Source organism: Aegilops tauschii, chromosome 1 (genome assembly GCF_002575655.3).
Source record: "Aegilops tauschii subsp. strangulata cultivar AL8/78 chromosome 1, Aet v6.0, whole genome shotgun sequence".
Taxonomy (NCBI): domain Eukaryota; kingdom Viridiplantae; phylum Streptophyta; class Magnoliopsida; order Poales; family Poaceae; genus Aegilops; species Aegilops tauschii.
Genome location: NC_053035.3, coordinates 408095233 through 408121686, shown reverse-complemented (window position 1 = coordinate 408121686; position 26454 = coordinate 408095233). Strand labels below are relative to the sequence as shown.

The 26454-nt window shown below is 49.9% G+C and overlaps 2 protein-coding genes and 1 long non-coding RNA gene across 4 annotated transcripts; 1 reads left to right on the top strand and 2 right to left on the bottom strand.

The window, feature by feature from the left end:
- Positions 1 to 6570: 6570 nt before the first annotated feature.
- LOC109752197 (zinc transporter 5) lies at positions 6571 to 8655 on the bottom strand. The gene is made up of 3 exons (XM_020311100.4): positions 7748 to 8655; positions 7476 to 7625; positions 6571 to 7369 (listed from the first exon to the last, which is right to left on the bottom strand). The coding sequence occupies exons 1-3, from the start codon at positions 8333 to 8335 to the stop codon at positions 7064 to 7066; spliced, it is 1044 nt and encodes a 347-aa protein (XP_020166689.1). The 5' UTR covers positions 8336 to 8655; the 3' UTR covers positions 6571 to 7063.
- A 2846-nt stretch (positions 8656 to 11501) lies between these two features.
- Positions 11502 to 13558, bottom strand: LOC109752179 (zinc transporter 9). Of its 2 annotated transcripts, none has more exons than XM_020311072.4 (4): positions 13053 to 13558; positions 12319 to 12951; positions 12073 to 12222; positions 11502 to 11995 (listed from the first exon to the last, which is right to left on the bottom strand). In XM_020311072.4, the coding sequence occupies exons 2-4, from the start codon at positions 12946 to 12948 to the stop codon at positions 11690 to 11692; spliced, it is 1086 nt and encodes a 361-aa protein (XP_020166661.1). In that variant the 5' UTR covers positions 12949 to 12951; positions 13053 to 13558; the 3' UTR covers positions 11502 to 11689. The 2 variants fall into 2 exon arrangements, with proteins under 2 accessions (XP_020166661.1, XP_045084038.1); XM_045228103.2 differs by having other exon boundaries at positions 12319 to 13052; positions 13300 to 13558.
- Positions 13559 to 19866: 6308 nt separating this feature from the next.
- On the top strand, positions 19867 to 23198 carry LOC109752201 (uncharacterized). Its single transcript, XR_012183853.1, has 3 exons — positions 19867 to 20838; positions 21612 to 21703; positions 22927 to 23198. It is a non-coding gene; the product is annotated as an uncharacterized lncRNA (long non-coding RNA).
- The last annotated feature ends 3256 nt before the right edge of the window (positions 23199 to 26454 follow it).

The window sequence follows — 26454 nt, the reverse complement described above, 5'->3', positions numbered from 1 at the left end:
CCTCTCTGCTGCTACGACCGTGCGGCAGGACATGTTGGCTGCTATCGCGGCGAGGCGGGACATCTCTCGTGCTCCCGCTTCCAGGCTCGCCTCTCCCTGGTGGCAATCTCTCAACCCAGAACTCACGCTGGCCATGCCGGACGCAAGGGAACGATGATGAATGACTTGTTTGTTTTTGACTTTTTGTGGATGAGGAGTTGAGGAGGAATGTGCAGTCATCTTGGAGTAGTAGTATTTATAACCGCGTAGTAATACGCTCCTAAGTGGGAAACCGTTAAGGTTTTGATCGGTGTGAACAGATTTGCAATTTGGAATGTGACGGGACGCATGCTCAAAATTTACCGCGGTTATAAGTGCGGCACTATTCTCGAAAGGCATAACGTGGGCACGTACGCCTTCTCGGCCGCGTACATGGCGTTTGCACCATAGGGTGCACCGCAATAGGCAATGTCAGCACACATCTTGTTCCAACAACCATCGTGCACGCTTCTTTTAATTAGAATGGGTGTGCCCGTCGAGCGCACACACGTTGATCTATCTAACTGTTTCAGTTTGTTGTGGCTAATCGCAAACAGTTCATCCATGTGAAGTGTATGCCATCAATCACACACACCTTGATCTGGCTGACCGTTTCTTTTGTGTTGCCTAATCACAAACAGTTCATCCGAGTGAACCGTATGCTGTATATCGCACACACCTTCATCTGGCTGCCCGTTTCATTTGTGTTGCCTAATCACAAACAGTTCATCCGAGTGAACCGTATGTTGTGTATCTCACACGCCTTCACCTGGCTGCCCGTTACTTTTGTTCCTCCTCATCGCAAACAGTTAATTGAACTGAATCGTATGCCCTTCATCGCACACGCAACTAAAACCTGAACCGTGTTTGATGCATTCGTCATCGCAAACGTTTTATATATTTCTGATGGTTTTCATACACCATCGTTTGCGATTATGGCATCGCACACAGTTTCTCGAAAGGTCTCTGATCGTAGTGTCGCGTTATCAGCATCCTGCAGTAGTGTGACACCTTGATCTCCATCGTAGCGTCGTGGTCATCTCGCCAACTATTGCTTCTACAACTATCGCTAACGCATAGTGATAAAGTAAAGCAAACACATGGTGTTTGCATTTCATACAATAAAGCGACAACCATAAGGCTCCTGCCAATTGCCGATAACTTCTACAAAACATGATCATCTCATACAACAACGTATATCACATCATGTCTTGACCATATCACATCACAACATGCCCTGCAAAAACAAGTTAGACGTCCTCTACTTTGTTGTTGCAAGGTTTACGTGGCTGCTACGGGATTCTAGCAAGAATCGTTCTTACCTACGCATCAAAACCACAACGGTGTTTCATCAAGTTTGCTGTTTTATCCTTCAACAAGGACCGGCCGCAGTCAAATTCGATTCAACTAAAGTTGGAGCAATAGACACCCGCCAGCCACCGTTATGCAAAACTAGTTGCATGTCTGTCGGTGGAACCGGTCTCATGAACGTGGTCATGTAAGGTTGGTCCGGGCTGCTTCATCCAACAATACCGCTGAATCAAAATAAGACGTTGGTGGTAAGCAGTATGAATATCACCGCCCACAACTCTTTGTGTTCTACTCGTGCATATCATCTACACATAGTCCTGGCTCTGATGCCACCATTGGGGAACGTAGCATGCAATTTTAAAAAAATTCCTACGCTCACGCAAGATCTATCTAGGAGATGCATAGCAACGAGAGGGGGAGAGTGTATCTACGTACCATCATAGACCGAAAGCGGAAGCGTTTGACAACGCGGTTGATGTAGTCAAACTTCTTCTTGTTCTGACTGATCAAGCACCGAACGTACGGCACCTCCGAGTTCTGCACATGTTCAGCTCGATGACATCCCTTGAACTCTTGATCTAGCAAAGTGTCGAGGGAGAGTTTCATCAGCACGACGGTGTGGTGACAGTGATGGTGAAGTGATCCGCGCAGGGCTTCGCCTAAGCACTACGAAGATATGACCGGAGGCGTAAACTATGGAGGGGGGCGCCACACACGGCTAGGAATAGATGTTGTGTGTTCTAGAGGTGCCCCCCCCCACATATATATAGGTGGGAGAGGGAAAGGGGCAGCAAGGGGCGCCCCAAGTAGGAGTAATCCTACTTGGGCGCCTCCCACAAGTCGGCCTCCCCCCTTCCATAAGTGTCGGAGGGGGAAGGAAAGAGAGGGGGAAGAGAAGGGAAGGGGGAGGCCGAATCCTCCCCTTTTCTTTCTCCCTTCCCCTCCTTCCTTCTCCTCCTATTCGGCCTATATGGGGGCGCACCAGCCCACTAGGGGCTGGTCTGTCCCACCCTTGGCCCAATAAGGCCCATATGTTTGTCGGGGGGGTGCCCGGAACCCCTTTCGGTGACCCGATACGTACCCGGTACCCCCGGAACACTTTTAGGTGTCCGAATACAATCGTCTATATATGAATCTTTACCTCTCGACCATTTCGAGACTCCTCGTCATGTCCGTGATCTCATCCGGGACTCCGAACAACATTCGGTCACCAAATCACATAACTCATACAATATAAAATCGTCATCAAACGTTAAGCGTGCGGACCCTACGGGTTCGAGAACTATGTAGACATGACCGAGACACCTCTCCAGCCAATAACCAACAGCGGAACCTGGATGCTCATATTGGTTCCCACATATTCTATGAAGATCTTTATCGGTCGTACCGTAATGACAACATACGTTATTCCCTTTGGCATCGGTATGTTACTTACCCGAGATTCGATCATCGGTATCTTCATACCTAGTTCAATCTCGTTACCGGCAAGTCTCTTTACTGATTCTGTAATGCATCATCCCACAACTAACTCATTAGTCACATCGCTTGCAAGGCTTATTATGATGTGCATTACCGAGAGGGCCCAGAGATACCTCTCCGATACTCGGAGTGACAAATCCTAATCTCAATCTATGACAACCCAACAAACACCTTCAGAGATACATGTAGAGCATCTTTATAATCACCCAGTTATGTTGTGACATTTGATAGCACACAAGGTATTCCTCCGGTATCCGGGAGTTGCATAATCTCATAGTCAAAGGAATATGTATATGACATGAAGAAAGCAATAGCAATAAAACTGAACGATCAATATGCTAAGCTAACGGATGGGTCTTGTCCATCACATCATTCTCCTAATGATGTGATATGTTCATTAAATGACAACTCATGTCTATGGTTAGGAAACTTAACCATCTTTGGTTAACGAGCTAGTCTAGTAGAGGCTTACTAGGGACACTGTATTTTGTCTATGTATCCACACATGTATCAAGTTTCCGGTTAATATAATTTTAGCATGAATAATAAACATTTATCGTGATATAAGGAAATATAAAATAACAACTTTATTATTGCCTCTAGAGCATATTTCCTTCAAAAGGTGTGAGTCGTCACAAACTGTTGACGCGTCTCACGGCTTAGGTGTCGGCCGCCATGGCCAAGAGGACAACATAGTGCCCTGCGAATGATATGTGGTGGTTTTCACGACGGCTAGTGATGACCCACAAGTATAGGGGATCAATCGTAGTTCCTTCGATAAGTAACAGTGTCGAACCCAACAAGGAGCAGAAGAAAATGACAAGCGGTTTTTTAGTAAGGTGTTTCTGCAAGCACTGAAATTGTCGGTAACAGATAATTTGATAGCAAGATAATTTGTAATGAGCAAGTATTAGTAACGGTAACAAAAGTGCAGCATGGTAGCCCAATCCTTTTTGTAGCAAAGGACAGGCCGGAACGGTCTCTTATAATAAGCAAAGCGTTCTTGAGGGCATATGGGAATTTCATCTAGTCACTTTCATCATGTTGGTTTGATTTACGTTCGGTACCTTGATAATATGGTATGTGGGTGAACCAGTGCTTGGGTGTTGTTCTTACTTGAACAAGCCTCCCACTTATGATTGACCCCTCTCGGAAGCATCCGCAACTACGAAAGAAGAATTAAGATAACATCTAAGCATAGCATTAAACATATGGATCCTAGTCAGCCCCTTACGGAATAGCGCATAAACTAGGGTTTAAACTGTTGTCACTCTAGCAAACCATCATCTAATAACTACTCCACAATGCATTCCCTTAGGCCCAAAGATGGTGAAGTGTCATGTAGTCGGCGTTCACATAACACCACTAAGGGAATCACAACATACATACCATCAAAATATCGAACGAATATCAAATTCACATGATTACTTATGACACGACTTCTCCCATGGCCTCAAGAACAAAAGTAACTACTCACAAATAATATTCATTCTCAAGATCAGAGGGATAATAAATAACATAATGGTTCTGAACATATAATCTTGCACCAAATAAACCATCTAGTATCAACTACAATAAGTAATCAACACTACTAGTCACCCACAAGTATCAATCTGAGGTTTTGATACTAAGATTGGACATAAGATATGAACTAGGGTTTGATATGAGATGGTATTGTTGAAGATGTTGATGAATATTGGCCTTCCCAAGATGAGAGAGTTGTTGGTTATTACGATGGCTTCGATTTCCCCCTCCCAGAGGGAAGTTCCCCCGGCGGAATCGCTCCGCCGGAGGGTAAAAGTGCTCCTGCCCAAGTTTTGCCACGAGACGATGGCGCTCCGTCCCGAAAGTACTCTCCTTATTTTTTCTATGGCAAATTACCTTATATATCAGAAGATGGGCACCAGACAATGGCTAGGTGGCCCACTACCCACCAGGGCGCCCCCCTGGCACACCTTGGTGCCTAGTGGGCACCTGGCTGACCTCCCCTGGTATTTCTTTTCTTCAATATTTTTTATATATTCCAAAATAATTCTCCGTGAAATCTCAAGTCCAGAATTCCAGCTGCCGGCATTCTCTCTCTTTGTGTAAAAATCTTGCATATTATAAGAGAAAAGACATTAGAATTACTCCACAAGGTGTTATATTGAATAAAAACACTATAAATAACAGTAGAAAAACATGATGCAAAATGGACGTATCAGCTAGCCATACTCAAACATTAAGGCCAAGAGTTCATGCCAGCGTGGTGGTGGTGTCCTGCACATGACATGTGTGTTGTGGTCGAGTGCTCATCTCGACATGGGGGCAGCGCCATGAACGCGCCTACTTGAGCTCTATGGGGAGCTTTTTCTTGCCGAGAATGACATTCCTCATTGTTCAAGAATCCTCCTTCTCTCCTACTGGTGCTTTCGTTTTTATGCATTTATTTTAGGCTTTGCTACGATATTTCTTAAGTAGGAGATGGCATTCTCGTCGACTATAGGACGCTTATGGTGACTTTATCGATTTTAAAATCTGTCGGCTCGGTCCCTTAAAAATGGTGAGTGTGTGCATGCGTTCATAGGGTTGATATACATGTGTATATGTGAGTATATGAGTTTGTACTGCATTTGAGAAAAGACATTCAAAAGATGGTTTGGAATGGTAATTTTATTCGTGACTTTTTTAGATATCTCAATCTCCACTTCAAGAAGTATTATGTACAAGATAAAATTCAGATCCTTTACCGACCCGTGCTGCACACTACTAGTCAGAAAAGAGCAATGTTGAGGATATCCTCCGTCAGCTGGGGATTAGAGATTAATTGAAAATCGACCGATTAATCAATTTTATCGGTCAAAAAGAGTACGAAGAAGTTTTTGCACCCGAACAGTAAATTCAAAAAATATTTAAAAATGTTCAAAAAATCTGAATTTCTTATGGCAAAATTTTACAAATGTTCTAAGATCTTGCAAAGTTTCATCATGAAATCATATTTATGATATTTTGCAAATCATATCGCTCTGTCGGGCACTCTATCTGGCCTCCCCTTTACTGTAGCTCGGTTTTTGGTTTTTTACTGTTTTGCGCAGTTTCCTTCAGTTTTTCTTAGGGTTTTGTTTCCTACGTTTTTTCTTTGGTGGTTTCCACCTTTTTTCTTCCGATTTCTTCATTTTTATCTTTTATTTTTATTTTTATTTTTGTTTCCTTTTTTTTTCCTCAGTTTTCTTTGTTCCTTTCTTGTTTTTTTGTTTTCCTTTGTTTTCAACTTTTTTGTTTTTTCTTGTTTTCAACACATGTCTATATTTTTCATATGCATGGTACATTTTTTATACATGTCTAACTTTTTTCAAATGTTTGTTTTGATGTCTACATTTTTTCATACATGTTATTTATTTTCTGTATACATGTAAAATAAATACATGATTACTTTTTTAAATAAACATGTTTGAATATTTTTCCAAATATGTGTTAAACATTTTTCAGATACACGCTGGAGCATTTTTTAAATGATAAAAACTAGTTTTTGAACTATGCCTTTTTTACATTGTACAAAGATGTTTTTTAAAATGTCATGAACACGTTTTTGAAACTCGTGAACATTTTTCAAAATATAGCGTACATTCTATTGAATGTACGAAACTTTTTCTAATTACATGGACACTTTCTAAATTGTATAAACATTTTTTTAAATGCTGCGTACATGTTTTTTAAACGCAAGACATATTTTAAATGTCACAAGACATTTTTCATACACAGGTTAACATTTCTCATACACATGATTAACATTTTGTACTTTTTTCATTCACTTTTTTTATACAACTGAAACATTTTTTACACACGTTTAATTTTTTACATGCATGATTGTCATTTTTAAAAATTTAGGAAGTGCATAAATATACACATTTATTTTTTGCGGGGAAGCACCACGTACTCCATTCCACCTATGCTGAAAGCACCTACAGACAACTGGATTATATTGGAGGGGAATCTTTCACAACTCTGCATTTCGCTTTTTCTCAAAAAGAAAAGAAAAAACTCTCCTCTTCGCTAACGACCGCTCATCCGCAAAGCAACAACGAACGCGATGAGACTCCGCTCCTCTGTTCAGCATCTGAATCAGTGTGTGCTAGCCCGGCAGCCTTGTATTCCATGGTCCCTTGCTGTACTCCAAACTTTGAGCTCCAGCCTAACCAAAAGGGCTACTGATCGATTGCCTACCAAGGTCAGCCACCTAAACAGTTGAGTTCAGAAGGTGATCTCCCACGCGCGGTCAGGCCCAGACTGCGAGCAGGGACATGAGGCCGGCCCCGAGCAGCAGCGAGACGTTGAGCGCGAGCTGCAGCCGCGCCCTGCTCTGCACCCTGGGCTTGCTGAAGTCCTCGGCCAGGATGTCCACCAGCGCCATGTACACCAGGATCCCCGCCGCGGCCGCCTCCAGCAGCCCCTGCACCACCAGCGCCGTCGGGCTGCTCTCGTCGTACACCGAGGATATCGCGATGCCGACGCCGATCCCCGCCGGGGTCGTCAGCGAGAAGAGCAGACCCATCGCCACCACGGACTTGAGCCGGAACTTGGCCTGCCGTGAAACAGAGAGCACGGTTACTTTCAGTGGTAAATTTTCAGGCATTTCGGTCTCAGCGGATGGACACGTGGAGAAAGAAACTACGGTGTGCTCTGCGCACCTGAACGATGCAGCCTCCGAGGCCGATGCCCTCGAAGAGCTGGTGGAACGTCAACGCCGGCACCAGCGGCCGCACCGTGCTCGGGAAGTCGGAGGCGCCCAGCGACATCCCGATGATGAGCGAGTGGACAACCACGCCCAGCTCCAGCACCTTCGAAGCCACGGACCACCAGCAGACAATCAGATACGATGCGACACCCGACTCGATTGCAACGCTCTGTTTTGTTTCTATCTGTTTGATCTTTGATGATTGAAGGAAGGAATCGTGCTGACCTGAGAGATGACGCGGTGGCGCACGAGCTCGTCGCCGTCGGGCGGGGCGGCGAGCACCGACATGCCGTGCGCGTGCCCGTCGGGGGCGGATTCCGGGTCGTCATGCGCCGGCTCGTCGGTGACGGCGGCGGCCCGCTTGGCGTTCGTCCGGTGGAAGTACCCCGTGGCGACGGTGTCCACGATGAGCGTGGCGACCGCGGCGAGCATGGCGACCAGCCCGGCGAACGGGAAGCGCTTCCACGGCCCGCCCACGAGGCACGGGGACCGCAGCGCCTCGAAGGCGGCGGGCAGGATGTGCACCATCCCCGTGGCGAGGATGACGCCGCCCGCGAAGGCCTTGACGGCGAGGAAGAGGTCCGTCTCCGGCCGGAGCGCCGGGAACCGGCGCCCCAGGGACGGCAGGCCCGCCCCGATCGCGCTCCCCGCGAGGATGCAGAAGATGGCGATGATCTTGAGCCGCAGCGCCTGCGCCTTGTCGCGCCCGGCCGACTCCGCCTCGCAGCCGTCGTCGCCGCCTCCAGGCACAGCGAGCGCGGGCACGAGCAGGACGGCCACGAGGCAGAGCACGGCGAGCGCGCGCGAGCCCATCGGCTACGCGGACCTATGAAAGATCAAAGTTCACTCGGCGGTGGTGTGCGAGTGCAGCAGAGGTTGGCTGGCGCACGCGTTTTTTGCTGGGAGGGTTCTTGTAGGTGTAGGAGGGCCGCCATTTGAGCCTGGGTGGAGCTTGAGCGGCGGTTCCCAGATGTGCTCACTATGCTGAGCGCGCCTCGATGCACGCGAAGGGCATTCATCGTTCGGTTTGGACGTTTGCTACTACCTCGCGCGGCCAAATTGATGCCTCCATTTGGCCGAATATAACTACAGCTACTACACCAGTAATAATGCGTTTCTAATGCTTTACTTACATTTTATTCTACAGCTAGTTATGATCTTCTTTATGCGTGTTGTTTTCCACGGGACAACGACTAACCATTGCCATAACCATGACTTAATCAGACAGCTCACATGCTCTAGGTTCATCTTACTACTTTTTTGATGAAATTTACAGCTACTTATGAGCATCTTGATGTGTTGTTTTTGACGGGGCAACAACTGACCATAACCATCTAGAGTTAATCCGACAGCTCACACACACTCTGGGTCCAACCGGTATATGATAATCGGAGGACAGTAATCTGTTTCACAAACAAAGTGCGCCAGCTAATGTTAGCCGTGCTTGTATAGTGCACACAAGGCCTGAGCGTGATTAATTAAACGGCTAAGCTAGTATAGCAACTCCACCATAACGTCGGTTTCGGCGGTGGTCGCGTGCCCTGTCAAGAAAAAGTTGGCATGTTGTTATAGTGTCGACACCCTCAAGAAAACAAGACAGGGTCTTCTTCTCTTCCGGTCGCAGGAAGGGGAGTGAGGACACCCTGCCCCCGACGTTTTCAGTAACGTGTAGCCAAATGAAGGGCCGATGACATCATCTGCCGATTTCTCAGAAGTTCGTCTCTTTTAGCAGTCAATCTTTTCATTTTCATTTGTCGATTCGTGGTGCTGACCGCGCGCGCGCGCGCACGTGAGACGGCTTCATTGTACAACTTTTGATCGCTGCCATGTTGTATACTCAATGAACGGATAAGAGCAACTCCAAGCGTGCCATGCAAATTCTCTCCCGCATCCGTATGTGGACACGGATACAAGAGCCGGTCATCCAACGCTATCACATAAATTTCAAACATTGTTCAATTAAACCGGACGATAAATCATGTAAACGCTGCGGATTTCATTAAAGTTTGGATATGATTTTTATAAAACGGACGGTTTTTCGATCGTTAACCCTATATCGGACGGCCACCTCGTACGCGTGGCCACCCTGTTCTGCCGCACCACCGTCACCATCCGTGCTATCGTCGTCGTCGTTGTTGCCGTCCCTCCGGCGGCGGAAGGGCGCCGGAGGGCCGTGGCGGCCTTGTCCGGCGGCTGCTTGCCACTCCGGCGCCGGTGGAGCCCTGGCGGCGACACCCGAGAAGTCACATCCGTCAGCACCGATCTCCCGTTCGGTCAAATCGCAGGCATCAATGTCGGCCTCTGCATGCTCTGGATCGACATGAATGCAACGGGGCAAGCGGCCCGGGTGTTCAATGGAAAGCACGAGAGAGGCGGGTGGGATTTTTGGGTGGGCCAGGGCAGTCACAAGCGGACGTGGCAGCTGTCCGGACGCCTGCAACCTCCCTCTGCCCACTTTGTCTCTGGTTTGCAGGGCAGGAAAAAATGCGTTCGGGCGGCCGAGCAGACTGATACATGACTGCGTTGGATGGCAGAACACGTTCGAACCGTATGATCCGGATGTGTTGCAGGCGGTTTGAGGGTCGGTGTTTGAGATGCCCTAAGAGTATCCACAGCTGGACTTGCCAAATCCGGCACCCTATACGCCCGCGGACGTGCCCGGGCGCGTCTGTAAACAATGACCAGGCAGTCCCTAAACCCGCGCCTCCACAGCCACATATCTCATATCCGGGACCCTATATCCATACAAATTCATGCAACGCAGTATGTAGATCCCCAAACGATCAAAATGGACAGGAAACAAACATATAAACCGATACCAAACAAACATAATTCACATAAACATCACCAAATGGGCATAATTCAACCAGTTCAACGATCCGACAAATTCTAACTAGATACTAGAGCTAGATTATATAGAAGTAGAGGGGCGAGCTTCACCACTTCCTCGCCGGCCCTTTGCCCTTCCGTTCACCGGCGCTGTTGTAGCGGGAGGTGGTGGGTCGACGTCGGAGTCGGACCCGTCGTCGAAGGAGGAATCAGAGATGACAATGAAGCCTTGCAAGTATCGGACGATGTGGTCCTGCTTGCGCTTGAGCTTGGCCACCCTCGCTGCCTCCGCCACCTCCCGCTCAGACTGCTCAATGCTGAGCTGAAGCTGCTTGGCGTTGATCCTCCGGAGCCACCGGGCATCCATCTCCGCCGTGGGAAGTGACGGACAGTACAACCCACTGGAGGAGACGCTCCTCCTCGTCGAGCACCGGCATCACGCCGCGGCGGCGGCGGACTGCGCTGCCGCGTCGGACGCGCCCCCATCTACCTTGCCCTCTGCCTCTCGCTGTGGACGGCATGTGCCTCTGACTCCGGAGTCCGCATACGCGGCGCCGACGGAGCATGCACTAGAACCCACCGATGTCCGTGTGGAGCAACGGTCGGAGGTGGAGGAGGCCGTCGGGCGAGCGGCGCCGATTGGGCAGGCCTCGCAGGATGCGCATGGGGCGGGAACGGCTGGCGCAGGCGTCGGCGCTGCAGCGACGGGCGACAGGTGGCGTCGCACTTGACCAGGAGCTGCCGCCTGTATCGACCCGCGAGCGCGATACGAAGCGCCGGCTCGTCCTCGTCTCCGGAATTGCTATCGGAGTGGTTGCCGGTGCTGGACATGCTCGTCGGTGGTAGGGATTGGACGGATTGGGGAAAGGGGAGCGTCGGGGAGTGGAGCGGAGTGAAGTGAGCTAGGGTTTGCTCCGGAGGGGGATTTTGTGGGGTCGGGGTGGGTCAGCGGTGGGCCGGGCTGACATGGCGGACGCGCTCAAGCCGCCTCATATCCGCCCTACGTTTGGGCTGGATATGAGCGGTGCCGGTTAGCCCGAGCGTTTATCTGCGGTTTGAGAGTTCCTTGGGTTAGTTTTTTGTGACTTGTCAGTGACCGGACGGTCTACCCGGACGTTTGATACGTGTTGATGTCAGGTTGTAGATGCTCTAAGGAGAGAAGACCAGACCCCATGTAGTTTGATAGTTTGATCTACTATACATGTATACATTTTTACTAGCAAGCAACAAGAAAAAGAAAGATAAATCCTCACTATGCCCCCCACAAGATGACTGAACCAAGAACAAGAACAAGAAAAATTCTTCAAAACGATTTTTTTTTCAGGTGAGGACGATATCTCAGGCCCATATGGCAAGCATTGACATGAGACCCGTCCCAAGCAGCAAGGAGAGGTTTACGATGACCTGCAGCCTTCCGTTGCCCTGCACCCTAGGGTTCATAAAGTCTTCGGCGAGGAGGTCGACGAGGGCCATGTAGTTGAGGATTCCGGCGGCGGCGGCGCTGAGGATCCCTTGGATGATCAGGGTGTTGGGGCTGTTCTCGTCGTAGACGGAGGATATCCCGATGCCGATCACGACGCCAACCGGCGTGGTGAGTGAGAAGAAGAGCGCCATCAGCAGCACGGACTTCAGGCGGAACTTGGCCTGCCAGAAGTTTCATTCATTTACCGACGGTCAGCCTGCATTATCTACCTCAGTTTACGGACCTGCTACGTACGTACCTGAACGATGCATCCTCCGAGCCCTATCCCTTCGAAGAACTGGTGGAAAGTTAGCGCGACCACGAGTGGTCTGATCGTGCTGGTGCTCTGGGATGCGCCTAGAGACATGCCGATGATCACCGAGTGCACTATGATCCCCAGCTCCAGCAACTTCAGATCAAGCACGCGTACATGCATGCACAAACATTAAGCGTCGATGCAACGGTTTACACTATGGTAGTATGGAATGGATGCATCGATCGGCACCTGCGAGATGACACGCTGGCGGATGAGCTGCGCGCCGCCGTCGTCGGACGCCGCCGCCGATGACGCGACGACGGCTGACACGCCGTGGGAGTGACCGACGTGCGCGTGATGAGCCGACATGGCCTCCACGTCGTCGGCCCCGACGACGGCCGCAGCCTTCTTGGCGTGCGCGGCGCGCCGGAAGTAGCCCGTGGCGATGGTGTCGACGACGAGCGTGGCGATGGCCGCGAGCATGGCGACGAGGCCGGCGAACGGGAACTTCTGCCACGGCCCGCTGACGAGGCACGGCGAGCCGAGCCGCTCGAAGGCCTCCGGGAGGATGTGCACGAAGGAGGTGGCGAGGATGACCCCCGCCGCGAAGGCCTTGACGCCGAAGAAGAGGTCCCTGTCCGGGCTCAGCGCAGGGAACCTCCGGCCCAGCGACGGGATGGCGCAGCCCGCCGCGCTGGCCACGAGGATGCAGAAGACGGCGATGATCCTGAGCCTCAGCGAGCCCGCCTTGTCCTGCTCCTCCTCCTCGCCGCCGGCCTCGCACTCGCACTCTGCACGCGCGAGCAGAGGGAGGGAGGAGACGACGGCGACGAGGAGGAGGCACAGGGCGGCGAGCTTGAGACCGGCTGCTGCTGCCATGGTCTAGTCGTCGGGGGCGAAACAAGAACAACGGTGATGAGCGGCAGGAGAGACGACATACGCACGCCTATATACCACAGACACAGAGCTGCGAGCCAGTGTACCTAATGAAATGAGATATTATCGGTGTGGACGTATCCGATTCGCGCAGAGACTTTCTGAAGAACCGGATATTATGAACAGCAAGCCGATATTCCCAATGTCAACAGGGGCAAAGCTTTAGAGTTGCCATTCACGTCATGCAACTTTTCATCTATCTATCTAGCAGTATATGCGCATGTGGTGCATGAACTTGCAGTTATACTTACCAGCGCGCCACTTTTGGGTAATATTATGTGCGCACCACCTTACCCTTTTGTTATGGATGCACTTTCTCCGGTCGACCTCTCGCCATTTGTGCGTCCAAGATGCCCGCAGTTGCCACCATGCATGCAGAGTTGCAGATGCAGCACCACCTCTCTTCCGCCGCTTCACACTTTCCTAGTGAGGCATGATTGGATGGCTTTGGAGCCACTGATCTGACGGTTGAACAAATGGCTTCCCTAGAGTTTATAATGCTCCAACTTGAGCATCTTTCAAAGTTTCAATGCCAACTTGAGCATCCGGTCAACGCCGCAGCCTGTACTGGTGCAGTAATACTCTTTCTCCTGAGATCTGATCTGTGCAGAAAACAAAAGATTGTTGAGATGCACTAAGGGTGTCGACACCGTGAGGGCACGGCATGACATGGTTGACTTTGTTTCGCAAGCTATTGATCTACTAGTAGTAGTAGTAGTATAGTCTATTCACGCATCGGATTTCTCGGGCTCACTTCACACTACATTGGAGATCCAACTTGATCGGCTGCAATTTTCCCGCTGGTGCCGTCACATGGGCAAGAGTGCCGTCATTTGTGTATGCACATATGATTAACAAGCATATAAAACCAGCAAAAGATAATCTGATCATAGGATTGCAGCCTATCTAGGATAAGTATACACAAATTCTCGCGGTGCATTTGTTCGATCTAGTAATTGGAAACCTGGCAGCACGCCTTGTACTAAATCAGCGGCAATTAATATGGATTGAAGAGAGTAGTACTTGTAACAAACTGGCACATTGGATAGGTTTCAAAAGTATCACAACCTTATTTATGCGTAAATCATGAATGCACCATATTATATGGACATGAAGTTTCTTAGCTCGAGCTCATATGAACTCGGGTGAACAGTAAAATTGGAAAATTCTAATTTTTTTTGTGACTAACGTTGGCAAATGTTGTCAATGATTGCAAAGTTTCATCTTGAAAGAACATTTGTAGAAGCCGTGGCAAAAAAGAAATTGATACTCAAAAATGTTATTTCCAAAAGCATTTTAGATTGATGATTCTGTTTTTTTTTGCCACATATTCCACAAATGTCATTTCATGATGAAATTTACAAGCACTCAAAACATTTATCAATGTTTGCAACAGAAAAATCAGAATTGTTTGGATTTATTTTCATTTTTTCTGAGTTTAACTGGTCATCACAAGTTCATTTGAGTTCGGGGCCAAAAGAGTACTTTCGCACATACAACGTGAGCATAAGCATTATTAGACTGACCCGTGACTGTAGGCTTATTATCACATTTATGCGCTAAAATTATACTCCCTCCGTCCGAAAATACTTGTCATCAAGATGAATAAAAGGGGATGTATCTAGATGTATTTTAGTTCTAGATACACCTTTTTTTATCCATTTTGATGACAAGTATTTCCGGACGGAGGGAGTAGAAAGTTTTTATATACAATCACCATGATTTAGCCGTCGTCTTATTATTAAACAATTATTTGGTACTCCATCCAATCCTTTATATAAGGTACATTTGTTTTCTGATAAAATTTCATAGCGTAAGGTGCATTTTTTTCAATTCCTCGTAATTCCTTCTTAGCCCTAAAATATAAAAAGTATATCTCCCCCGATTGCATGTATGTCTCCTTATAGCAAAAGAAAGAAAGTATTTCTCTCCCGATTGCATGTATATCTTCCTTCACCTGTCACTAACCAACATTTGGTCCCAAATTCTCTAAAATTCCGTTCCTTGCTTATCGTGCCAGAAACACAACTTACATAAAGGAATGGAGGGAGTAAGAATATATTCACTTACCGAAGAAAAATATATTTTATTTTGGTAAGTTAGTAAGACGTGGGAGAATCGAGTTGGTTTAGGGAAAACCCGTGGGAGAAAATTCAGAGATGAGAGGAAAAACGTCATACAAAAGAAGCAAAAGGGAACGTATATAGAGAAGTTGGACAAACGAAAGGGTGAAACAGAAAATTTACGTTCTTTTTTCACTAATACTCCCTCCGTCCGAAAATATTTGTCATTAAAATGGATAGAATACGTCTAGATATATCCCCTTTTATCCATTTTAATGACAAGTATTTTCGGACGGAGGGAGTAATATACTACTCCCTCTGTCCCATAATATAAGAACATTTCTCAAACTATATTAGCTCGAAAAACGTTCTTATATTATGGGACGGAGGTAGTAGTATATTAGCACACAATTTAACTACCTATATTAATGTGATCGTGTAAATAAATGTTACCCAATCCTGCCCTAAATACTCTTGTTGACTTACCAAATAAAACATAAGTTCATCTGGTAAGTCAATAGAAGGTGGGATAATTAAGGTTATTATCAAGGAATAATGCTCAGAACAAATATGGAAGGTTGGACGAAGGTCTCAGCCTACAGGAAAATGAACTATACTTATTTTTAAAGTCACAAGTAGAGATATATAGATAGATATACATATATAGATATATAGATATGCAGATATAGATATAGATAAAGAGAGTATAGAGATACAAAGACTGGTATAGATTTTATATTAGAGGAAGATCTTCATGGAGTACCACAAAGATATAGGCAGTCGAGAATATTCAAGAAGCCATCTCCTTACCAAGTCTCATATTAGCAAAATGTCGTCATTTAGCATAATACATATAAAAGCCGGATAATATAATGATTGTTGGATCTACGGTAAGATAAGAGTACTCAATTCGTCTTATGCTTTCATTTGATCAAGTTATGAACTTGGCACTTCCGACTTTACTATATTTTAAGTGTGGACTCTATTTTCAAACCCCCCATATATTTATTTGTAACAAAGTCACATGTCGGAGATTCTAGAAAACTTTCACCTTGTTACATTTCACGATGTAAATCATATTTGAACCACCTTTGTTGGATAGACATGGTATTAATAAATCCCGACTGCATTTGATTGGTCTTAATCATCTTCAGTCAATGGAAACTACATATTTGAGAAGACAATTTTTCAATGCTACTAGGCCTCCATCTATGTAAAAATGTTGTCATTTGCGTGAACAGATGCGACAAATATGTAACAGCGAAAAAACAGTTATAACATGGTTGGCACTGCGATAAGATTACTGAACTCGTCATGTCTCTTTGATCGAAATGCAACTCAGTAGCACGTCTGGTTTTGTTTTCCAAGCCTCCCCTGACGCAATTTTTTTCTTCATATAGCAAATAGTATATAACAATGGCACAAAAAGTCATTAATCGGATGGTCAACTCAATGATAATATTATCCAACTCGTCATCTGCCTTAGTTTGATCGAAATACAACTTGGTAACACGTCTGATAGTATGACCTATATTTACCACCGTGTATTTGTAACAAAATGACACGTTGAATTGAAAATCATAATCATACGCATGCCTATATACCTAGAGCTACGAGCCAGTGTACCTAATAAAATGAGATATTATATTGGTGTGAACGTATCCGATTCGCATGGAGACTTTCTCAAGAACCGGGTATTATGAACAGCTAGCCGATATTCCCAATGTCAACAGGGGCAAAGCTTTAGAGCTGCCATTCACGTCATGCAACTTTTCATTTTATCTAGCAGTATATACGCATGTGGTGCATGAACTTGCAGTTATATACTTACCAACGCGCCACTTTTGGGAAATATTATGTGCGCACCACCTTACCCTTTTGTTATGGATGCCCTTTCTCTGTGTTAGAAGTGAGAGAGGGATTGTTGCGGAATATGATGGATGTATTATTGAGCCTCGAGGGCGACTATATATTAAGTAGAAGACTTGGAGGGCAAGAAGTCTTTTCTGGAGATAAGGTAGGAGACGGATTACAAATTCTAGACTACCAAATACAAGTAACCCAAATATATCTCTAACATCCCCCGCAGTCGTAGCAGTAGCGTCACAGACAACAGGAGCGTCGCAGACGGTCAGACTGGAGAGAATAGCAGCCGACGAGCTGACATCCCCCCGCAGTTGTAGCGGGAGCATCGTGGACGGTGTCGCGTCGTGGACGCGTTGACTGTACAGGAAGCCGACGAGTTGCTCAAGCGGATGATAGCCCTTTGTGCCGATGTCGAGGTAGCCGAAAGCGTAGAGTGGTGTCGCCGTGGTCGAGGTAGCCGTGCGAAGAATGCCGTGGTTGATGTCGAGTCGGGGTAGCCGGTGTCGAGGAAAACGTCGTGGAGTCGCGGGCGCGAGGAGGCGCTAAGTTAGCATGGGCGGGGTGGTGTCGAAGTAGGGGTGCGCCGGGAGGTAGACGGTGTTGACGAAGCGTCACGCCAGGTTTGCCAAGCCCGGGGACACGTCATGGACGAAGGCACACATCGGTGTTGCCAGCGTCAGGCATGCGTAGACGGATGAAGACAAAGTTGACAAAGTGCCAATCCAGGCTTGCCAGGCCCCGGACACGTCGTGGACGAAAGCACGCACCAGTGTTGCCAGTACCGGGCATGCGTAGACAAGGGACCTGCACGAGCTATACGCCATGTCGGAGAAGTCAGAGGGGCTAGCAGAGAAGAACTCGACGACGATTGCGGCGTTCCATCGGCGCGGGGCCGATGTCACCAACGGTGGTTGGAGTAGACGAAGTGGTCGGGGTAGATGACGGCGACGCTGGCGACGGGCTGGTTCTTGGATGAAGACGAAGGGGGTAGACGGGCGGCGGCTACGGAGGTAGCGGCGGCGGCGGCAACGGCGGCCTGACGGCGGCGGCAGCGGCTAGGTTAGTAGTGCGGCGGCGGTGCTCGAAGTAGGCAAGGAACCCGACAACGTGACGAAGACCGGCGCAGGCAATGGCATTCCCGCACCAAGGGAGCCGGCGCGGCGCATACCACAAGAGGTCGACGCGCAGGGACGGCGGTGGACCGCGGGCCGCGGCGCTACGGCCTGCAGGGGCGACGCAGCGGCGGCGGCAGGCGGGACGGGGCGACGGCGGGAAGATCTTAGGGCGGCAGCGGGGACTGCGGGCCGCGGCGCTATAGCCCGAAGGGGCGGCGCAGCGGCAGAGCGCGGGTAGGTGCAACCGCGGGGACGACCTCAAGTGGCGGCGAAGACTGCGTGCCATGCTCACTACGGCCCGATGGGGTGATGCAGCGGCAGCACGAGGGTTGGTGCTGCCATGGAGATGGCTTGGAACGGACGTACTCGGGGCGGCGGTAGACCGCAGGCCGCGGCACTACGGCCCAAAGGGGCGACGCAGCGTCAGCATGCGGGTCGATGCAACCGCGGGGAGAACCACGGAGCGGCGATGCTGCGGCCCGATGGGGCGACGTAGTGGCAACCCATTGCTCGATTGGTGGAGGGGTGCGCTGAACTCGGGGACGATCTTCACGGGACCGGCGGAGGCGCGCGCAACCGATAGGCCAGGTCAGTCGCGTGGCATAGATGAGGCGGATCGCAGCGACGATTGGGTGATCAAGCCGATCACGCGCGAGGTCGGGACGTCGCTCGATGGAGGCGGGGTGGTGGTGGAGTCCAAAAAGAGGCCGACGATGATGGACGGCGTGGGACGTCGTGCGGACGAGTGCGTCAGCACCGGCACCCGTGCTGCCAAAGCAGCACCGGCGCCCGGGCAGCGAGGCCCGAGCACCAACGAAGCAGCGGCGCCCGAGCTCGAGGCAGCCGACGAGCCTGATGCAGCGGGGGACGAGGCTGGCGAGGCACACCGTAGGGCCGCCGTGCAGACGGGGCGAAGGTGGGTGGCGATGGACGACGTGGATCGACGGGCGGGCCGGTGCACAAACGGCGGCTATGATGTGTCGCTGCATTGCGCGAGGCCGCCGGGTTGGGGCGATGCAGGAGTCCGGTCGGAGCAGGGCGGCGACGGCCGGCGCAGGGAGATGGGCGGGCCGACGCGTGGACGGCGGCTGGCCCTGACGGGCCTCGGAGTAGAGGCACGGTTGTGTACGGCGGCGGCGGGCGACGCTGTGACGCCCCGAGACCGACGCTCCAGACGCCTTCCGTGTTATTTATTTGTTTATTGCATTTCATCATGTCATCATCTACATTGCATCCTCATGTTTTCAAAATTTGCATCCGTCCCGGTCTCCCAGTTCTTTCTGTTGTCCGTTCTGAGCCCAGACACACTTGCACGCGCCCGCGGCACGTGCGAAATATTATTTTATAAGTGGCATAAAAATGTTCTCGGAATGGGATGGAAGTTGGCGTGCGATGTTGTTATGTTGCCAGTAGACCGCTGCCAAGTTTCATCGCAAGTCTGTTTGATAGCCCAACAGTTATACATATAGCGGCACTATAGCCGGTCACACGTCGGACGTTTTCGGTCTCCAAAAACCGTTGCCGGGCTGCTATTCTCTTCTCTCCTCTCAGCCCAACCACACACTTGACCTTGTCCGCCTAACCCTCTTTGCACAGTGCATCGACCCCTCGCCCGTGTCCGAAACTTGCCCAAACCCGACCCGCTCAGTTATCACCGATGGGTCTGGATCATCCCTTAACATCTATAAAACATCTCCGTTTTCCTTTTTGGTCTCCCTAGCTTAATTATCCGGAACCATCCAATTATGATCGGAGGGACCAAATGCCCTATCCAAAATACACTTGCTATATATAAGACCACCACCTACCAAATCTACCCAACCCTAATTTCTAGGAGGTTTGTCCCATCGCCGCCGCCGCCGGGTCTCGATCCACCTCGGGATCCCCTTCTCCTCCTTTTCCTCCACCCACCAACGGGAGCCCGAGCTCCTTCTCCCCGACCCCGAGCACTTGATCCACCTCGCCGGTGCCGCCTCCTCCAAATCCGATCGGGAGAGGAGTTCCCGATCTGAAGCTTCCTTGCGCCCGCGGTCCAGCGTGCCCGTACCAAGGCATCGCCTCTTCCTCCTCTGCCCGACGCCCACCATCCTCGCAGTCTCCTGCAGCCTCCCGTTGCCGCGACCCCGTTCGCCTCCTCGAGCCGAAGCTCGCGCCGCCGGCGACAGCAACAGCAACATCGTCGTCGCCCTCCTCCTCTCCTTCCGTGCGCGCGTCCACTCAACCCCATCGCCCTCCGTCTTCATCGTCGTGCCGCCCGTGCTCCTCCGCACTGTCCAACAGCAGCAGCGTACCCCAGCGCCCGCTCCTTTTCTCCGCTCGCGGCACCAAGCCCGCGCCTCCCGTCGCCAAACGCCACTGTGGCCAGCCGCCGGAGCCCGACTGGACCATGCTGCAGCTCCTCTGCCTCCTTCCTTTCTCTCTTTCTTCTTCTTCTCTGTCGTTTCTCTCTCCCTCCCTCAAGCTTCGCTCTCTGTCTCTCAACGCAGGAAGCCCGCCATGGACAGCGTCTCTCCAGCGGCTCGCGTCGCCTACTTCGCTCCGGATCTGACTCCCGCCGCCTCGATCCGGTCGCTGCCGTCGCACCAAGCTCCGCCGTCGCCTGCCCGCGTCCCCGTCGCCCGCCTCTGCTTCCCCTGCTCCAGGTCGATGCGCCTCGCTCACGTTGACCCACCCTGCCTCGCTGACCCGCTCGCTCGCCAGCTGCAACGACCGTGTCCTGGGCCTCAAGCCAGGAGCAGCCCAGGGACCGGCCTCCTCCAACCCTTGCACCGATCTGGGCTTGGCCCATGGTGAGCACCCCAGCAACAAGCCGGTTTCGGCCCGCCTCTGTTTATTTTTTCAGATCCGCGATTTGTCTATTATTCCAGGATCTGCCAATTTTACAGAAAAGACCCTAGTTCATGCATATCATAACTCACCAACCGTGCATCGTATTAAAATGTTTCATATATGAAAAATGCTTAGAATTTTGTCTAGTTTCATAATATGCAACTCTCATCTATGTTTAAAATGTTTAAAATGCTGTTTGATTAATTTTGCTAAATGCCATGTTAAAATGATTTATTCCATAACTAATTAACCGTAACTCGGAATTTAATAAACTTTATATGCAAATTGTCTAGAAAAATGCATAGTTTAACATGGTGACACTACTTTGCATGTTTAACAACTACAAAATGGTGTTTAGGGCAGAACAGTACCAAATTCATAATATGCATATGAGGATTTTTTCAGAATTGTTGTTTGTTGTTTCCGGACTCATTTAAACTTTCCTAGATAGATAGTTTTGCTATGCTTCACCTCTTGCCATGTTTAAGAACATTTAATATTGTTGGGTACATAAACGAGAGTGAACTAAATACTTGAATGTGGTGTTTCGTCAATATGCAACTCGTTGCATATTGAGCCCCACTTAACTTGTAGTATTGTTTGTTGCACTTTGCCATGCCATGCCTCATTAAACCGGACATGCATCATATTTGCTTGCGCATCATGCCATGTTTATGTGATGGTTGTTTACTATGTTGTTTGCTTCTTTTCCGGGTGTACTTCTTCTCGATAGTTCTCGGTTTCGTTCCGAAGTTGTGAGGATCCGTTCGACGTCATCCGTTTGTCTTTTTCATGGACTTTATCTTCTTCCTAGCGGGATTTCAGGCAAGATGACCATTACCCTCGATATCACTTCTATCTTTGTTTGCTAGTTGTTCGCTCTATCGCTATGTCGCGCTACGTACCACTTGTTTATCATGCCTCCCATATTGCCATGTCAAGTCTCTAACCCACCTTCCTAGCAAACCATTGTTTGGCTAAGTTACCGCTTATGCTCAGCCCCTCTTATAGCATTGTTAGTTGCAGCTGAAGTTGAAGTTTGCTCCATGTTGAAACATGATGATTTTGGGATATCACAATATCTCTTATTTAATTAATGCATCTATATACTTGGTAAAGGGTGGAAGGCTCGGCCTTATGCCTGGTGTTTTATTCCACTCTTGCCGCCCTAGTTTCCGTCATACCGGTGTTATGTTCCTTGATTTTGCGTTCCTAACGCGGTTGGGGTTATGGGACCCCCTTGACAGTTCGCTTTGAATAAAACTCCTCCAGCAAGGCCCAACCTTGGTTTTACATTTTCCTAACAACCTATTAACTTTCCCTGGGTCGGCCAACCCGAGGGTCATCTTTATTTTAACCCCCCCGGGCCAGTGCTTCTCTAAGTGTTGGTCCGAACCGAGTAGACTGCGGGGCCACCTCAGGGAAACTTGAGGGCTGGTTTTACTCGTAGGATGTCTCATCCGGTGTGCCTTGAGAACGAGATATGTGCAGCTCCTATCGGGATTTGTCGGCACATTCGGACGGTCTTGTTTTGCCATTGTCGAAATGTCTTGTAGCCGGGATTCCGAGACAGATCGGGTCTTTCCGGGAGAAGGAATATCCTTCGCTGATCGTGAGAGCTTGTGATAGGCTAAGTTGGGACACCCCTGCAGGGTATAATATTTCGAAAGCCGTGCCCGCGGTTATGTGGCAGATGGTAATTTGTTAATGTCCGGTTGTAGAGAACTTGACACTTGACTTAATTAAAATGCATCAACCGCGTGTGTAGTCGTGATGGTCTCTTCTTGGCGGAGTCCAGGAAGTGAACACGGTTTGTGTTATGGTTGAACGTAAGTAGTTTCAGGATCACTTCTTGATCACTTCTAGCTTCACGGCCGTTGCGTTGCTTCTCTTCTCGCTCTTATTTGCGTATGTTAGCCACCATATTTGCTTAGTGCTTGCTGCAGCTCCACCTCATTACCTTATCCTACCCATAAGCTTAAATAGTCTTGATCTCGCACGTTTTGAGATTGCTGAGTCCTCGTGACTCACAGATACTATCACAATAGTTGCAGGTGCCGATGATACCAGTGCAGGTGACGCAACCGAGCTCAAGTGGGAGTTCGACGAGGACCTTGGTCATAGCTTTGTCTCTTTTCCTGACGATTAGTAGTGATGCCCAGTTGGGACGATCGGGGATCTAGCAGTTGGGTCTATCTTCTTTTCTTTTGGATTTTTCCGTAGTCGGACTATGTGTGTACTCTGATTGATGTATGATTCATTTATGTATTGTGTGAAGTGGCGATTGTAAGCCAACTCTTTATCCCATTCTTGTTCATTACATGAGATTGTGTGAAGATGACCCTTCTTGCGAAACACCCACAATGCGGTTATGCCTCTAAGTCGTGCCTCAACACGTGGGAGATATAGCCGCATCGTAGGTGTTACAGATGCAAACCGATCAAGCATAGATCGGAAAACCAAAAAGAAAACGCCGAGCAAGATGACCGGCGAGAGAGAGAGAGAGAAAACCCCGGATCAAAGGATCGAGAAAAAGACTCTTTAGGGCAGCCGGTCAACACGATCGGCGGACGAACCCTAGGTACGGGCGGCACGGCCCCCGACGGCGTTCATGGAGGCCGACCGCCCCGGGGGCGGCACGCGGGTGCGGAAGTGGCAGCGGCTAGGGTTTAGGATCGATTAGGCTGATACCATGTTAGAAGGGAGAGAGGAATCGTTGCGGAATATGATGGATGTATTGTTGAGCCTCGAGGGCGAGTATATATTAAGTACAAGACTTGGAGGGCAAGAAGCCTCTTCTAGAGATAAGGTAGGAGACAGATTACAAATCCTAGACTATCAAATACAAGTAAAAAAAATCTTTAACATCCCCATAGTCTAGCGTCGTAGACAACAGAAACGTCGCGGACGGTCAGACTGAAAAGAATAGCATCCGATGGGCTAACACTCTGGTCGATCTTTCATCATTGATCTATCCATTTTCCGGTCCCCCCGCGCCTCCGCCGCCGCCGCCCGCCCTCCCCTCCCCTCCGGCCGCCGGCCGCGCGCGCCGCGCCACGCCCCACCTCCCTCCCTCCCCTCCCGGCCCGCCCCCGCGTCACCTCCCCGAGCGAGGCGACCGGGGGCCCATCTTCCCGGCCCCCAGCGCCTCCCCCTCCCCTTCCCCTCCTCCCGCCGCCGCCGGCCTGCGCCACCGGGCCCTGCCCGCGTGGTGGTGGCGGCGGCGGCCTTCCCTTTCCCGCGCGCGATGCCATGGCTTGGGTGGTGGCGTCCCGCGGCGGTGCTCCTCGGTCGACGTTGGTTCCGGCAGCGGCGGTTGCTGCAGGCGGCGCAGCTCCGGATGGCCTAGAGGCGGCGACGCGACCACTTGGCGGCGGGCCGGCGCGGTGGATGGTGGTGGCGCCCTCCCGGCCCAGATCTGGGCCCTTTTGGGCCCCATCTAGGTCTGGGCGGGCCTGACTCGGTCTCGCCTGCGGCGGCTCTGGCGGGGGCGGTGGTGGCGCGGCTCGTGTGGGGGGTTGTGGAGGCAGCGGCACGTCTACTGCAGCTCGGCGACGGGTGCTTCACGAGCCCCTTTTGGGCTCGGCCGGGCCTCGAGGGCCTGGTACACTCCCCTTGTAGCGTCCGATCGGTGACCGCCGATGGCGGTGGAGGTTGTCCCCTCCGGCGTGGCTGCTGTCGCTGCCGCTCCTCGTTCTCGGCTGCTCCCTCTCGTCCTCGTCGGTCTCGCTTCGATGACCATGGTGAGGCGGCGGTGATGATGGCAAGACCGTGGTGGCGCATGTTCGTGGGTGGCTTGTCTGGTGGAGCGCGTCGGACCGTTCGGGGTTGTGGGTGTTTGGTGGATGGGAGAAATCCGTGCCGGCTTGCCGGCACCGACGCGGTGACGCCCATGGGCGCCATCGTTCCTTCCCGAAGGGCGTCGAGTCTTCCCCTTCCCCACGCCCCTCCGCGTACCGGGGGAAACCCTAGGACCTGTGCGGGCAGCAGCGTCGTCGTCGTCGTGTTCCTTCCTGAAGGTGCTGCTTGGTATGCGGAGGTTCGAGGTGCCGGGAGCGAGGTGGTACATCTCCGGTGGGCACAACGGTTTCAGGTTATTATCGTTTTCGTCGATCCAACGCTGTTAACATTATTTTCTCTCTTCTTTCTCTTTTGTTTCTTTTGGGCATGCTTATGTTGTTTGCCCTAGCATTGGACTCTTTGTTGTACTTGTATCGGGCGGTTGCTATATCTATATAACGGGACGAAAGCCTTTTTCTTATCTTTCATCATTTGTGTACCCGCAGTTGCCCGCCATGCATGCAGAGCTGCAGATGCAGCACAACCTCTCTTCCGCCGCTTCACACTTTCCTACTGAGGCCATGATTGGATGGCTTTGGAGCCACTGATCTTATGGCTGAACAAAAGTTAATAATGCTCCAACTTGAGCGTCTGCTCAAGGCCGCATACAGTAATACTAATACGCTTTCTCCTGAGATCTGGTCTGTACAGAAAACAAAAGATTAAAGATTAATTGTCGAGATGTGTTGTAGGGTGTCGACACTATGAGGGCACGGCATGACATGGTTGACTGTGTTTTACAAGTTATTGATCTATAGTCTACTCACGTCTCGGGTTTCTACGACACTCACTTCACACTCTTCTACATGAAGATCGCAAATAGATCGGCTGCAATCTTTCCGCTGGTGCCGTCACATGGGCGAGAGTACCATCATTAATTTGTGTATATGCAGATATAACAAACATATTGTTTACATCAGATTTTGACATGGCATAAAAGGCAAATAAGATGGCCTCAAGTGAAAGGTTTTGCAACATGAAAAAGTTCCACGTTGCCGAGTGGAACAACTTTAACGTTTAGGTCATCGCCATCCGACCTCATCTTAGGGGTCAAAACTGCACTCAGAGTGGCAGAATTTAGTGTTTCGAGTGCTTTTCGGCCGATTATGCTTCCAAGACGACCTCGGATGAAGGAGCACTCTACATGAATTGTCTTCGCCTCGTCGAGGCAATCAATTTTGATATATAAATCATCTCAATCCGAGTTCGTATGCAAAAGTTAGAGGCAATATACCGCAGACCGACTCTGAGCGAAAAATATGGCGCGAGGTACCACACACCCACCTGGGTGATGTCTGATGGGTCGTGAGCAATTCGGCCCTCAAGACGGCCTTGAATCAAAAAACGTTCAACACGAAAAAGTTCCGTCTCATCGGCCGGTTGATTTTGATATATAAATTGTCACAATCCAAGGTTGTATGTGACCTGGAGAGGTAAAACAAGATCAGGCTATGTTTTCGGTCGGAAAATCCGAGTGAAAAGCTTACCCACCGAGCGAAAGTTTGCCGTTCGAATAAAAGATCGCCGTCTGGGTGAAAATATTGCCATCCAAATGAAATATTGTCATCCGAGTGAAAAGTTGTCATCCAAGTGAAGAAATCTAGTCGGACAATCCAAGTGAAAGATCATAACATCCGAGTGGAGTAATTCAAATCCGAGTACTATCGGCCAATCCGACCAGAAGCTGAAGATGGGCCCGAAAGGTTATATAGTTTCCTTCGGATGAAAAAGTGTTC